This window comes from Dipteris shenzhenensis, chromosome 5 (genome assembly GCF_047967505.1).
Source record: "Dipteris shenzhenensis isolate YYH24624 ecotype China chromosome 5, Dip_SZ_1.0, whole genome shotgun sequence".
Classification (NCBI taxonomy): domain Eukaryota; kingdom Viridiplantae; phylum Streptophyta; class Polypodiopsida; order Gleicheniales; family Dipteridaceae; genus Dipteris; species Dipteris shenzhenensis.
Window position 1 is genome coordinate 23,036,062 of NC_141600.1, and position 16,404 is coordinate 23,052,465.

Here is a 16,404-nt window from a genome sequence, read left to right on the forward strand (position 1 = left end):
GCTACTCGACCATACTGCTCGGAGACTCTCCTAACAGGGCTCCGCAAAATTGGAACGTCATTAGAGCCTTAGCGCTTTGGTCAATTTGGCTTGAGAGATGCAATAAACTGTTTGACAATGTTCTAATGGATACTAAAAGTCTTTTTGAATCATTATGCATGATCACAGAAATGAAGAGCCAACATCAAGAAATTCAGCCTTCTGCACACTCAAGCCCAAGACTGCTTCAAGGTTGAAGAGAAACTTGCAAATGAAGAATTCATGCTACTGGACCAAGCCAAGGCGTTGGCTAAACTGGTGGAAGCTAGAAAACAAGAGTTCTTGTGGAATAGTTGTGCCCCAGCCCCCGCTGTCTTGTCGCCTCCTTCTCCCCCCCCCTTAGTTCCTTTTGCATCAGCACCTCCTTTTGCTGCTTGCCCAAAAGTTGTTGTTGCATCAGTGGATCGGATCAGTTCTCCTCCTGTGCATCCCTTCAAGAGGCCAATCTCACATGCAGATCCTTCCAGCGTTTTGTACAAGGTTCAACAAGCAGCACTCACTGTAGAAGAATGCAGGGAAATAATGCGTAACCCATCGCCCCTCCACCAGCTCCTATGGCTGCTCTTATAGCTCCTAACACCTCTCTGTTAGTTCCCGCTGAAGTCAAAGAAGAACTGGAATAGGTGTGTATCTTATGAGGAAACCATCTTGCTGGACCAGATCATGCTCTGTTATCTTCCTGAGGACTACATGGTTGTATTCACATCTATTAGCGGTGATAGTATGTATGATGCCTATCACAAAAAGGCTTTCTATTGATAACGCACAGTTGTATATAATCTTTCTCATAATATAATATAACCCTCATTTTTGGGGAAAAAATAAATAAATATACATATATTGCTTCTTATCACCTATATGCTTCTTATGCATATGTTGTCCTATTTAGTGTTTGGCAATTTGTCGTCCCACCACAATAATCGATATCTTTTTCATGCATTTAGTCATGCCTATATACCTGAAAGCTTGTATAGCAGTCATTGTGTCTAGCTAGGCAGACTTATTGTGGATTGTAGGGTCTCAAAGATCTAAACCCTCAGTGTAGTCATTTGGCTACAGGACTTACTAAAGACTGCTCCTGCGAGCCCTCTCCCTCCCTCCCGCAGCCTCTACCTCCCTTGCTCACCCCTGCCTCGGCCACCCTCACCCCCTCGCCTCTCCGCCCTCGACCCTTGCCTCTCCCCTCACCTTGCCCCCTCGCCTCACCCCCCGCCTCCCATCTCACTCCTCGCTGCACCCTCCGCCCCCACTACCTCGCCCCTCTGCCTCACCTCGCCCCCTCGCTACGCCCTCCCCCGCCCCTCGCCTCGCTCCCCACCTGCCCCTCGCCACGCTACGCCCTCCCCTGCCCCTCGCCATGCTACGCCCTCCCCACCTTGCCCCCTCGCTATGCCCTCCCTCGCCCCTCGCCATGCTATGCCCTCTACCCTCCCCTCGCCCCCTTGCTACACCCTCCCCCGCCCCTCGCAATGCCTTCCCCGCCCCTCGCCACACTCCCCACCCGCCCGCCCCTCGCCCCTCCCGCCCTTCTGCCCCGCCCCCTCGCCCCTCCCGCCCCGCCCCCTCCCGCCCTCGCCTCTTCACCCCAGCCGTCCCCCGCCCTTGCCTCTTCACCCCCCCTGCCCCCCATCCTCCGCCCCCACCCTCGCTCTCCACCCCCGCCCCCTCCGCCTCCCGGCCTCCCGCCCTCGCTTCCACCGCCATCCCTCCCCCTCACCTTCGACCCCCGCCTCCACTCCCGCCGCCTCCGCCCTCCACCCTCCAACCTTCCCGCCCTCTGCCTCTGCCATCGCCTGTGCCTCCGCTTCCCCCACCTGACTCGCTTCGTTCCGTATCGCCTCACCCTTCTTCATCACACCCAGGCTCCACCCCCTCGTCTATCCCCCCCCCCTTTTTTTTGGGTGGCTGCCTCTTCTTCATCGGAGGTCTCGTAGTTTGTCTTGGCGGTATGGCGGCTCCCTGCCCGGAACCGGAGGCCCAATCGGACCCTCCCTCTCCAGATGCCTACCACGTTATCTTGACAGAGCAACAATCGTCTCGGGTACAGGAGGTTGCCAATGACTTTGCCCTTACCTCTGTCTATGGCAGAGTCATTGGACATTCCCCCTCCAGATCAGCCATCAGGGACTGGCTCCAGTCCACTCTCATGCTAGAGGACAGCCACATTGAGGAGGTGGCCCTTATGGGAAGGGGCATCTTCTGGCTTAAACTCTCCACTGCGAAAGCTGCGAGCAACCTGATTGCTGGTTCCCCCACATCTGTGGATGGAAAGATCATTATGATAGTCCCTTGGTACCGTGGATTCATTGCAGCGGATTTTGATGCTCGTTTCTGCATACCTCGCCACCCAGTGATGCTAGTTTTTCCAGGCCTTACTGCTGAGCTGCAGCCGATTGTTAGGGACCTGGGCTCCCACTTTGGCTGGGTTATGCATGACACTTTCGCCGACGCGGTTACTACGGCAGGAGCCCCCCGAGTCCGTGTGGTTGTGGCGGCCCCTGCGACTCTCCCTACAGTGATTGAGATCATGACAGATGGTGGCAGCATTACCCAGAGCATGGTAGTCACAGGACAGCCAGGCCAGTGCCTGAGGTGTCACGGCTTTGGGCACCTGGCTGCTATTTGTCCACGATTCTCCAGTTCCTCTCGGCCCCCCCGCCCCCTCCCCCTCTGCCCCCTCCCCCCCCCTCCGGGTAGCCACGTCAGGAGGAGCAGAGGTAGTCGGAGTCCGGTCCAGAGATAGCTGGCGGTTGGAATGAGGTCAGAAGGAAAAGAGGAAAGAATAAGAAGATTTCCGAAAAAGGCAAGGAGGCAGAGGTTACCCAACCTGCAGCAGCGCCTCAAAGACCTGACAGGCAACCACCCCAGGGTCCTGGGAGAGCTTCTTCTTCGATGGTAGCCTGCCCTCCACAGCCTCAGGTCCCCCTCTCTTCCGCTCCCCAGCCCCCTTCCACTAAGTCCCAGCCCCTTCCCCAGTCGCACCCCCCTCTTCCCGACCTGTAGCATCAGCCCCCGCCTCTTCCTCTTCAGTCTCCTCCTCTTCCTTCTTAGCCCCAGTCCCAGGTGCAGCCCCATCCCCCCCCCGCCTCTCTCAGCTCTCCTGCAGTGTCAGCTGTACCGATGGTTCCTCAGCCGCGGGCAGCCCCCACTCCCCCTCCTCCACCCCCCCCGCTAGTCACCTCCGTGGAGTCTGAGTTGCCTACCCCCCAGCCATCTCTCCCTTCCCCTCCACAGGCAGGACACCCTGAATCTACACCACCCCTGGAGCAGTCTTCACTGTCTGCTAGCCCCTCAGTTGCAGACTCTGGTGGGTCTCAGCTTCAGGAGAGAGAGCTTCTACAGATCTGGCCCCTGGGACTACTTGGATGTGGTCGACCTTGGGACCTTCCCTGCTTGTCTCGACATCAGTATCTTCCTGCTCCGTAAAGGGGCGGATGGGAAGATCGTAGCCTTGGCCCCGAGAAATGGCCCTAGCTTTGCTTTCACATTCCTCAGCGACGGCACCGAGACTTGGATAGACGACTCGGTCTGGGAGGCTCTCAGAGAGCAGACGCACGCTCAGGTTTGCTCCTAGATAGGCCCGTCCGGTGGATAGCTTCTCGAGACTCAGTGGTCCAAGGGTGACGTGCGCCTACGGTGGCGTTGCGCCGCCAAATGCTTCAGATTGATTGTGATCCTTAGGCCCCCTCTATCGTGGCCCCTCCCCCAGGATGTCAGAGCCTGGACCCCTCAGAAACTCTGAGCCTTCTACGGGATGACTACTTCAGAGATCTCGAGTTGGCTCGAGAAAGCGTTTGTTCATGGCACTAAAGGCCTTACACCTTTGCTAAAGGTGTTGAAGAACGGGCAGGACGACCCTGCCTCCCCCTCCAAACCCTCTCATAAGTGTCAGCGCCTCCATTCCGAAATCTCAACTTCTTCATCGTCATCTGCCGCGAGCAGACAGTTGTTCGCAGCCTACCAGTCCTCACCATGAGCTTACACTTTGTCTCCTGGAATGTGAACGGGTTTCATTCTTCTGGCACCCGTGGTCCTAGGAAGCTCATCTTGAGACAGGAACTTCAGCCAGCAGTGATTGGTCACTTGGATATACTTCTGCTCCAGGAGCACAAGCTTTCTGTGGCTCATTCCCGTAGCTGCGGGAAGATTCTTCCTGGACGCTCTCACACTTATTGGGAGCCCTCGATTGGCACACAGGGGAGGAGTGGCGGTGTCTGTACTTCCGTGTGTGAGCAGTTAGCCCAGGGAGTTTTTGGTCATGGTACGTTGATCCTAGGCCGTGCCCTTTGGGTAGGCCTAGAGTTGGAGGGTTCCAAAATAGGAATCCTCAACATCTATGCTCCCACAGACCTCTGATGCAGAGCCACCTTCTGGAGGACACTCACAGGGATTCTCCCAGACATGGATTCCTGGATTGTTGGAGGTGACTTCAACAATCTGGAGACCTTGGAGGACCAGTAGGGCAGAGGACTAGAGTTTACAGGTATGGCTCAGGCAGAGCAGTCCGCTTGGGACTCCTTTATCTTCGCGACAGGAGCTGGAGAGACCCATCCTTCCACCGTTGGCACGGGAGCTTGGACTTCTCGTGGGGCTTCCGCAGGGAAAGAGGCAGACTCCTGGAGAGACTGGATAGATTTTATGTTAGTGATTAGGCCATCAGCAGAGGCGGTCAGGCAGGTATAGTGCCAGGGATGACACTTTCCGACCACGCGCCTGTGCTCTTATCATTAGACTCGGCAGCTCAGTCCCTTCCTCCCCGTTCGTGCCGGATTCCCGACTCCATCTTCTTGAGGGAGGACGTGCGCAGTAGTATCGGTAGCCTTTGGGACAGAGATTGGGGCGAGTGCGTGGATCTGGTTGATTCGGTGGCACAGGCTTTGCAGCCAGATTTGCCAGCTCGCAGCCCTTCAGGTTCGACAGGAGTGGTGGGGCAGAGAGAGAGCTCTTCGCAGGGACCTCGCTTCCATTCAGCGACTCCAGCATGCAGTCCCGGGCTCGGAGGAGCTTCGGATCTAGGCCCTTCGAGCCAGAGCCCTTCTTGAGGAGACTCTCCAGCGCCGTTTAGAGTTTTCCTATCACGCCTCCCTCTCATTCTGGGCTCGGAAGGGCGACCGGATGTGCAGGGAGTTCTTCAGGACGCATGGCTAGAGAGCAGTAGGTGATCAGCTACGGAGTCTTAAGACAGCAAAGGGGCACATCGTTACTGATCCGTGTGAGGTCTTGGGGTTGGCTACCGACTTCTATAGGACTCTTTTCCAGCAGGAGCAGCTTGCCCCTCGCACTCGACGTTCCGGCGAGGAGGTGTGGAGGCATATTCCAGCCCTAGTTCAGCCCAGCATGCAGGCGACGTTGTTGGCACCGTTCACTACTGATGAGATGTTGGAGGCCTTGATGGCCATCGATGGGCAGAAATGCCCTGGCGAGGATGGGCTATCTCGCGCTTTCTTCACCTCCTTCTGGGATCAGATCCATTAGCCCCTCCTAGCAGCCCTCCAGAGGATTTTCAGTAGCGGATATATGCTAGAGAGCCTCTCCTCAGGACTGATTTGCCTCATCCCGAAGGGAGGAGATCGACAAGAGATCCGTGAGTGGCGCCCGATCACTCTCCTCACCACTGCCTACAAAATCCTTGCCAAGATGATCAGCGCCAGAGTTCGGCCTCTACTTCCTGACCTCATTCATGACACTCAGGCAGGCTTTGTCCAGGATCGCAGTATCCTGGATAATGTCTTCACCTTCTCAAAGGCGGCGGAGTGGGCTCAGCACAGTGGGTCACATTTAGCCATCCTACTTCTTGACTTTGAGAAGGCCTACGATCGAGTGGACTGGTCCTTCCTGGAGGGTACTCTGGAGCGACTAGGGTTCCCAGCAGGATGGATTCAAGGTATTTCAGCATTATACAGGACAGCTTCTAGCAGGGTCATCATCGGCGGCAGGATGGGAGAGCGATTTCGTTTGGAGAGATCAGTGCGTCAGGGTTGCCCCCTTGCTCCTTACCTATTTCTCTTCTTCGCCAAGGCCATGACATACTACCTTCGGGCGAGGTCGACCGGGATCCGGGGTGTTCGCCTTCCCATCAGGGAGGACACGGAGCTCCTGGATTCGGAGTATGCAGATGACACAACACTGTATGTCTAGGATGATGAGATGATGCTGGAGAGGGTGAGGATGGCCCTAGAGGTCTTCTGTTCGGCAGCCGGTGCGAAAATCAACTGGAATAAATCAGTTGGTTTTCTCACAAACCCTGGGGCGTGCTCACAGTGGGGGAGGTTTTTGGGTTTCAGGTGGATCCCGCGGGGACAGACAGCTAGATATCTCGGCTTTCAGGTCGGCCTGGATATCACGCCAGCTCAGCAGTTTCTCCCGGTGCTAGATTCCATTCGATGAAAGCTAGCTTTCTGGAGCACTGCTAAGCTCTCTCTTGCAGGTCGTGCTCTTGTAGTCAACCAGGTTCTCCTAGCCACGGCATGGTACGTGGCTTCTTGTTGGTGTTTCTCGAGATCCAGCATGGCACAGCTTAGGAGGTTGGTTCGGAATTTCCTGTGGTCTGGGGGGATGGTCTCAGAGATACCAGAGCTAGGTTTGCCTGGTAGACAGTCATTCTTCCGCAGGCTGAGGGTGGCTTGGGGGTCATCGATCCAGAGCTTCAGAGTCTCAGGCCCTGCTGGGCAAGTTAGTTATCCGTGGTTTGACCCCGGGGGGGCAAACGTGGAAGATGTTACTTCAGCAGGGGGTCAGTTCTTGTGTCCCGCGCCGAGGTGGAGAGTGGCTACCGTCCCTCAGGTGGATCTTCACTTCTGCCCCGCTCACTCATCCTCGCTCCCCACTCGTTCGTAGCCTTCTCATGGTTCGGAGGCGGCTCCGCCTCAGTCTCATACAGTCCCCTCCTAGCTATCAGGAGGAGATCGATCGCCAGCTGCTCATCTAGAACGGTCAGGTCAGAGATGTCGAGGGCCTTCAGCTGGGGGAGAGATCACACATCAGGTGGGACGGCTAGATGCGGGGGCCAGCCCGGTCCCTTCGAGTTTGGAGGGACACGTATAGACATTTGGAGACCGCTGCTCTAGCAGTCGCAGCTGGAGGTGCCCGTGGAGCTCAAGCGAGATGCACGGAGATAGACGGAGCGATTCCAGCTGGTTGGTTGGTTCCACTCAAGATTCAGATCCTCATGCCTGGTGATGACCATTGGCTGGGACAGTTCACCCCTCGTGGCATCCCACTGGTGGTTGCAGGTTGGATGCACAACACCACTGTTTCCTTTTTCGCGGTTATGGGGGACGGCCGACTCAGGAGAGAGGATGTGCTCATCGACCTCCTACTCCCATGGCAAAGGGTTCGGGTCGTAGGCGTCATGGGGAAGGTTTGGTGGACCGATCCCAGTATAGAGCAGGATTAGCTGCAGTTACGGCGACTCTGGCTCTGGGAGGGGCGGGCCTTGTCAGAGCTCGATTGGGACCCAGGAGAGTGGAGATGGCCAGAGATTGTGATAGGTCAGGGGCCGACCTCTTTCTTCACCTACAGCATGACATTGGGCAGGAGAGTTCTTGGGAGGATGCAGAGCCGCCCTCCCACCCAGCGGCCCAGTTGGTATGCTAAGGGTATCTCCAGGCTATTTTTGCAGGCCTTCTGGAAGGCCTTGTGGGAGAGCTGGCAGCCGCGGAAGATCTCCTACTTCCTTTGGCTTCTTGCCCACAAAGGTCTTCCAGTGGGGAGCTGGTTGCGGCAGGTTGGTCAGGATGGACGTTGTCAGATCTGTCATGAGGATGAGGAGTCACCAAAACACTGCCTGTGGAGCTGCACTCGTGCCCAGGAAGTGTGGAGGTGGACCTTCGGGATCCTTACTCGTGTAGCACCGGAGTTAGGTTTGATCACTTGGGGCGCGTTCTGCTGGTGCAGCACCGCACCTGGTTTTCATCACTGGTTCGAGGCATGTCCACAGGACCCCAAGTTCCTTATCACACAGGGGACGTGGGGGCCACTCGAGTGCATTCCGCCGCACCTGGCAGAGGCTGGCACAGGATCTCAGGAGAGGCAGCCAGTCTGGGAGATTATTAGCAGCATCGTAGGATGGCACATTTGGACCTCGCACTGCATGCAGATCCTCGGTGGCACCTCCCTTTCGATTGCCCAAGTCATGACTGACATCTGGAGTGAGATTATACACACCCTCAGAGGCCAGTGGGACCAGATACAGGAAGACTCCCGGGCTGGCCGAGAGAAGCGGAGATGTTTCCTCCGTGATTGGGACACACTGGGCCTCTTCTTCGAGCATACTTCGCAGGGCCTTCAGTGGCGCTACTCACCACCTCTCTGGCTGTTAATTCACACTCGCCTGATCCCTCCGTGAGAGAGAGCTTTACTTTTTGTTTCCTTTTTGGGCTGCTTCCGATTTGTGAACGCAGCCCCGTCAGTTGCAACCCTTCCCCCACTGAAAAAAATCTAGGCTCCCATACATCTTTGGGTCTCTTGTATCCATCGGCTGAAGGAGCCCTCACAATGCCACCCTAAAGAAACTGGCTCAGTCATCACTGCACCCAAAAATAATCCTCAAGGATACCCCTATCATGGAGCACTAGCCTACTTAATGACTACTTACCCATGTTGAAGTGATGCACACCACCATGACTTAGGAATGGCTGCATCAAGATCCCTCATTCATAGGCTTGCCTCCTAAAGATGAGAGATGGCACCCAGCCGCCATGCCTCTACCTTCACGAGGGCCCCTACTTACCCATGTCTGAAGTGTTAGCCTCCACAACTTAGGAATGGCTGCATTAATATCCCTCATTCATAGGCCTACCACCTAAGATGAGAGATGGCAACTAGCCATGCCTCTACCTCCATGAAGAGCCTAGTCCAAGTCTGAAAGAGCTAACTAGGCCATTGTCCCATTGTGCCCAAGCTATCCACTGGCAACTAGCCATTCCTCTACCTCCACGAAGAGCCTAGTCCAAGTTTGAAAGAGCTAGCTAGGCCACCGTCCCATTGTGCCCAAGCTAGGTCTATCCACTAGCTGAGTATGAGACCATCCAGTCAAATCTCTGGATGCCAAATAAGAGGTTGGCACTCGAACTCCTTGTTGCACCAAGGATGAGCCCGAATGAGTCCTCCTTCTAGTTGTCATTGCTAGACTCTGTAAAGAAGATCCATTCGTGAGACCGCTACCTAAGAAGTTTTGATGGAGTAGGAACTTTGAAGGCTAGGTGCCTGGTGAGACCATGCACAACTAGCTTGCCTAGAGGAAGGCTCTCCTCTACATCTCTAGCTCAATGATGTCCAAGCCTCCTTGTGATTTGGCTATGGGTACGATCATTGTCTACCATGCAACTCTAGCTCTGGTATTCCTTATGCCATCTCTAATCCTACCCATAGGAAGTTGCACCCCAAGTTGTCCCATGCATCCCTAGTGAAAACCCCAATAAGAGACTATGTACCACGTGGCAAGGAAGACTTGTTTGGCCACCCCTTAAGGCCCTACTTGCTTGGGAAATTTTGGCAGAGCTCCAATAAAGAATCTTTCACTATGCACACTCTAAAATCGATGCTATTTGCTACTCTACTAAATGTCTATACTCACCTAGTAACCTAGATAGCTCACTCTCTGCCCCCTTGCAGAATCCATCAAAATCCAAGGACTATCTCCTAGTCATATATCTCCTAGACCTCCTATGTTTTGATAAGGAAGACAATGGATTTGGATGAGTTGATGCTAGCCTCAGAAGCTAGGCAATATATATCTAAGGCCCCAGGCTTGACCTTGAGGCTCACTACTAAACCCTACACATAAGAGGTTGTGTCATTTGCAAACATTGAATCCAACAGCTCTCCTCCTAGCGAATAAAGAGCCTCATGGTGTGAAGTCTAAGAGTGCAAAAAATAACCGTGGCTTAGCTAGAAAGAGGAAAAGAAAGGGGGACATGGGTTAGCCTTGGCGAATTGAGCAAGAAAGAGAGTAGACCATCGAGGAGTGGTCAGACATCATGGTACTTACCAAAATGCTAGTGATTTTCCCTTATGAATCACCCAATCACCCACATAGAGCTTGTTCGACCTCTCTAGAAGTCCCTCATGCCGACACTACCTAAAGGAGAATCTAAGGCTATCGGGGAGTCTGGAGAACTTTGCCTCCCCCAAAGATCCTTGCCACAGATCATGAAGGTAAATTGCTCGCACATGCTCCTCTCAAGCACACTGGTATCTTAGAGAAAGAGGCTCTACCTTGCTTATCATCCCCAAACTCTAAGATGTTGAAGTCACCTCCAACAATCTAAGAGTCCAAATCTGGGAGGCTCTCAATCACCCGCCTTCGGAATGCAGGGTGCTGTTGGCTACAAGTTGGGGCATATATATTTAGAATATCAATCCTAGAGTCACCCAATTATAAACCCATCCTTCTGTTCTCTTGTGATCAGCTCATCTTGCTCATATACATCTATAGTCACCACTTATGAGACAGATATGCAAACCCCTTCACTCCTGCCTATTGTGGGGACCACACCTCTGGGTCTCTCACTAGGACACGGAGGTGCTGGCATCTAACATTTGGTATTGAAAACATCAGCTCTTGGATCAAGAGAAAGTCCACTGCCTGCATCCCACCACAATCCTCTACAACACTCTGGTGAAGTATCAAATGATGTGGCTGCTTTTACACAAGGTCATGAAGCCTGTACACATTCTAACTCACTATGGTCCAGGTCATGTGGAGGAGGAATGAGAGCATAGGGCCTGCTTATGAGTGGGAGCATGCACAACAACCTCAAAATTCTATGTCTTTCAAGGGCTGTTGGAGGGAGAGTACTCTGCATATGTGCGATGGCATACCATAGGATTGATAGGCTCTATGCTTTCCTTTAGAGCCCATTGCATTAGAAAGGACTCTATCCCAAGCCTAGCAGTGCACTGATGAAGCATCCAATCAATACGTAGCTTGCATGACCATCGCCTCTGGTCCCAAATGGATCACCCCCATTTTTATGCCTATACCAGGCCTCTCCTCGGTGAAGCTGAGCTAAAAAGTATTTCAGTCACCATGGGAGAGTTAAATATGTACCCCCTAGGGGCGCATCCACTCCTACATCATGCGAAACAACTCTCTTACATCATACATCCACTTGTCTTCTCCCATGGGGCAAAATGGAAGCCCTAGAAAGGGCGAGTGCAAGAACCAGCAACTTTGATGGATCCCCCTTTTTGGGCTTGTAGGATCATCAATATCATGTCCAAGGCAATGAGACACCCATTTGGAATCTCTAGTAGTTCCACAGCCATTTGGAATCTCTAGTAGTTCCACAGTCCAATCTTCCCAAACTTCCTTTTGGTAAGGGTTGCCCAAGGTAAGGCCTTGAACCTGGAAGCTGGGAGGAAAGTCCACTTGACCCTAGCTTCTTTGAGGAGGTGAAGTCCTACAAGTGAGTGGGAGTGGGCTACAATTGAGATGAAGAAGCCACAGTCATTGGGGGGGGAGCCTTAACCATGCCCTGCCCAAGGGCGAAGGATCCATGTTGAAGTCTAGAGGGGTGGGAAGTGGAAGATGCAGGCAAAATTGCTGCAGAGGGAAGGGGAGAGGAGGAAAGCACAGAGGTGGTAGGAGGGGGGTGGGTATGAGTGTGATAGTAGCAAGGGGGTGACTAGATGCGGTGAGGAAGTAGGGGGAGGGGGGAGATCTTGTAGAGGTAGAGGGCAAACAGCGGGGCAACAATTGTCTAGGTGGTGGGACTGCTAGAGTCTTGCTATTGAGTAGGTGCCTAGGTGCTTTGGATCCTTGCCATCTGGGGGTCTATTGGAACATCGAAAAAGGTCTCATCCTTAGGATAATGTGGTATCCTCTTATTGCTTCCCCTAGGACTGGGGATTTGCCTTGCATTGTATCCTCACATGCTCATGAAGTTTGGCACGCTACCTATGGTCCTTCAAAGTCTTCTTGCTAGGCTTCTTGTGCTCCACCTAGGTCCAATTCTCCTTAGAAGGCTCTACCTATGTGTTTGGGACTCCATTAACTTTTTGGCCATGTGCTATGCTCTATTCGAGCAAGCTGCCCTCTGCCCCTCCTACAATCATGTGTCAAGTGTCGAATTTGTCTACATCATAAACAATGACCTAGCAGACTGATGATACCTGATAATACACCACTTGAACTCTTCTCTATCAAGAATCTTACAAAGGGATCTCCTCTATTAGAGTCTTCAAGCACTCAATTAACAATCTGAGATGAGGAACTTTGTCATTTGCCACCACTAATGCTATTGTCCAAGGCAGAGACTCAAACATTATGCCAAAAGCCCTTCTAATGGAGTGAAGGATAGTATGATACTCCATTGGGAGCCTAGAGAAGTGAGAGACGCTGGGAAGTGGGGCACATAATGAGTCACATCCATGTTATTAACTATAAACACATTGTACCAAGGGATAAAGTACACTAGGTGCGGGCTGAGGAAATGAAGGGCTATGCTCCATGAGGGCCAAGGGTTGGGGGAGCGCAACTAGAGGAGGAAGACACCTCTCCCATAAATGGTAACTGTTACAAGAATTGGGATTATCTCATTATTTTTTAATCTTTCATCATGCTATGCTCCATGAGGGCCAAGGGTTGGGGGAGCTCAACTAGAGGAGGAAGAAACCTCTCCCATAGATGGTAACTATACAAGAATTGTGATTATCCCATTATTTTTAATATTTCAGTATTTAGTTATGGGATCTAGCATTTTGCCGCACAGTTGATTTGTATGAGTGTGTAGTAGTGTGTGCACCACTTATGTGATGAGTGTGTAGCAGTGTGTGCACCACTTATGCGATGAGCGATGGTATGTGTAGCAGTGTGTGCACCATCCATACCATGGCTGGATATATATGGCTATGGCCACATGAGTCTGTAGCAGTGTGTGCACCACTTACGCGATGATGGTATGTGGAGCTGTGTGTGCACCATCCGTATGATTTTATTCATGTGTAGCAATGTGACCATGCGATTGTATGTGTTGATTGTGTGCACTGTCCATATATGATTTGTTGATTTTGCATCGCTTAAATGCTGAAAGATTGAATAATATTGGCGATTGTATCCAAGGTTTCTTATGCTTGAAATATTTGCATTATTGATGGATGTTGTGGATTCAGGGGAAGAGTAACTAATTGGGCAATGGCTACTGGTGGCAAGCATTTTTGTGCACGTAAGGCGCAACCAATGATGCAGGGAATAAACAAGGCTTACTTCAGAAAGCCTAGTTTTTGAAATTACAAATGCTCATGTACATATTTTAATTTTTGGAACATTAGAGGCTTAGCTTACGCATATTAACTATAGTGGGAAAAGCAAACTCTATTTCTAGAAAAGACAAGCTATTGGAAACTGTGTGTGTGGTCTCCAATTCATGCATGGAGGAGATGTACATGAGCTTGTATCAGTTGTTGCTCGAAATTCTAGAATCAATCAAATATATAGGAAGTGGAAGACGAGCACCACTCCTATGGGGGGAGTTTGCACCCAGTGCGCTTGTCTTCTTTTCTGTTTGTGAGCTTTGAAAGATCGTGCATATTCTCATGTATAGTTTTCGCTATGTTTTTCCATGTTTTAAAGGTTCCGTGAGCGATTCTCGTTGTAGTAACCTAAAGGAGGTGGTCACCCTCTAGTGCTAGCCTTGCCTGAATCCAATCATGCACCTCATGGGCGTGAGTCTAACTATCCTACCCACCAATGCTCTAATGTGAAGTGACTTGACTGCTTATCTTCTGGGGAAAGGAGAACTTAATAGGTTTGGGAGTCAAGGATGCTACCATGTGAACTCCTCTTGCTAGACGAAAGGGTCACCACCAAGATCTGATCCTAAGAAAGAATAAATACAAAATCTGCGCTACTAAAAAGGAAAAAGGGGGGGCAAAAAAAGGGAAAAGCGAGGACCCAAAATCCTCACAGAAAGCTAGCTAGAAGGGCCAGCATAGCAAGCAAAAGCTCACGGTCAAGGAAGGAGGCTTGAGCCTCCAACAAACTCTACTAGAAGAGTTGAAAAAACTAGCCACGTTGAGGGGAGTTCAAGGTTGGAAGGTTGCTCTCCAAATAGTACAAGTAGCTCCAAAAACTCTCAAAATACCAGGAACCAAGAGAGTTGAGAGGAGCTAAAAATGTAATGTCCCTTAGGGAGATGATGAATGAGCCAAGGCCAAGTAGCTTTTTTGAAACCCCAAGAACTAATGGAGAGGTGAATGAATTGTCAACTGGTTGGTCTCACTCAGGAAGACCAATGTGAGCCAAGAAAGGGCATCTCGAAAACAACAAATAGATTCTAGGCCAATAGAGACACCAAGAAGTGCCTTGAATAGTCTTGGTCGTGACTGATGGTGGACAATATAAAGCTCTCAGCTAGGCGCAAACAAACTGCAAGTACATGAGTCCAAGTGTGGACAAATGAGAGGCAATGACACGTCAAATGATCAACAAAAGTGAGCAAGAAGGGGTTGGGGTGAATCAAGAACAATGTCGAGGTGAAGTAGGCTGGAAGGATGGGGAGAAGGCTATGGTGGACGCATTTAGAAATTCTATATTACCAAAATTTTCCACTCGTCATTGCCTTGTTAAGATCCTAAAGGTAAATCCCATATTTGTCTATCATGTACATTTGACTTTCATTCATTATTAGTCACCAATGGTTTCCCTTGGGTGTCGAGTTCTTTGTGGTGGGTTGTATTTCTCTCATATCCTTTTAGGTTGCTTTCTTCCTCTTTTTCTTTTTCCCTTTGGCTTATTGGTTGCCATCGCTTCATCAATAGATGGAACAACTGTCCCTGACTTTCATTCTTGACCCTTTACATAATTTTGAAAAGGTTTGTGGTTCTAATTTGGATCTAGCATTTGCCTCCTTGTTGATGGGGACTTTGTCAACTATCTCTTTGGAGATATCTTGTTCTAATGTGGAATCGATATTGCACAGTTGGTGTTGCTTTCCTCTTCTCTTCTCATGGAAGCATTGTAGACATCTCTTATAGTCTTAAATGAATGGTGCACCCATTGCACCTGAATCTCCAGCTGTAGAGCCTTGATAAAGTATTCAACCAATCATCGATGTCAAGATTTGCACCTTTATCGTGTCCTACCACTTTTGAAGTGAGCACAATGTGATTATTTTTGAGCTATCTTGAGTAGTGTCAACGCTTCCTTCATTGTGTGCCTATTTTTGAACTATCTTGAGTATGTCAGTGTTGCTTCATTGTGTCTGGGTAAGAACTCTTGTTGAGACGATACACATTGCTCTATTGATGTCATATGAGCTAAATGCATGTAAAGTACTACTCGAGCAGCCTAACATAATCCTAGACCCTCCCATCCTTAACAAGATACCAATCAACTGGTTCCCTTCTAGAGCTTGAGAAAATAGTTTCAAGTGGTCTTGCTTTGATGTTGATGTGCCTGCTAGCTACTTTCTATCAACTAAAGCAATGAATTGTTTGGGATCACGACTATGTAGAAAATATTGGCATAAATGCATCTAGATTAGATTAATAATTGATGATTATTTCTCCAGATGTTTGCACGCTGATGGTGGTAATATGCATGTGGATTAGATTAATAATCGATTATTTCTCTAGATGTTTGCACACTGATGGTGGTAATATGCATGCATTGCCAAAAATGTGGCTGCGTGGCGGTGTAAAAGGCCACGCGTCCAACACAAGAGGCAAGCCCAAGGATGCCACGTGGAGGGCAATGGGGAAGCAAGAACGTGGCAGCTTGTGAAATTCAGATTTTCGAAGGTTCTGCGAGCCAATCATGGTCTTCAGTACACTCTGATAGTGACAGTCCACAGTGTGAGCTCTTTGCCCGTCTCCACCTCCATAGCCTACTTCCTTTGCAGCTCCTTTGATCCATGGATCGCCATCCCGCCCCTCTTAACCCCTCCTTACACTTCCTTTCAACCTCCCTCACCTCCCCCATCTCTAGTTTCCCTCCTCCCTCCTTCCGTAGATTTCGTAACCCTCTGTCCGTCTCCACCGACCCCGAGAGCCCTCTCCTGTTGGACACCTCTTGCGCTGTTGAGAGTCGCCCTTTTGTTTCGGGCTTGACTGGCACCGACGCCAACACACCACCACCTGACAAGGGCGGTTCCAGTCCTGAGGCCGGGGATACGATTCGTGCTGTAAATCTCAGCATGGCTGACGCTGCATCCGAGCGTTCATCTGAGAGCAACAGGAAGGCTGTTCAAGGAGAAGTTCAACAATGGTGGTCCTGGTTTCCAATCTGGCCTGCTGTTCCAACCAAGGTTTTTCTTCTGTTATCCCTCCTGTTTAGATCGTCTTGCATGTTATTGGGCTTCTTTGAGAAAAGGCGATAGTAGTTGATAATATGTGTGGATCGTCAGGATAAAGGATAGCTAC

General features: G+C 51.0%; 1 protein-coding gene across 2 annotated transcripts in view; it reads left to right on the top strand.

Annotated features, from left to right (window-relative positions):
* Positions 1–15,845: 15,845 nt before the first annotated feature.
* LOC147901753 (endo-beta-1,6-galactanase-like) overlaps positions 15,846–16,404 on the top strand; it is a 46,646-nt gene continuing 46,087 nt past the window's right edge. For both annotated transcript variants that reach the window (XM_087375193.1, XM_087375194.1), the window contains exon 1: positions 15,846–16,289. In XM_087375193.1, the coding sequence (XP_087231319.1) occupies positions 15,897–16,289 (393 nt within the window). In that variant the 5' untranslated portion in view covers positions 15,846–15,896. The remainder of the gene's footprint in view (positions 16,290–16,404) is intronic.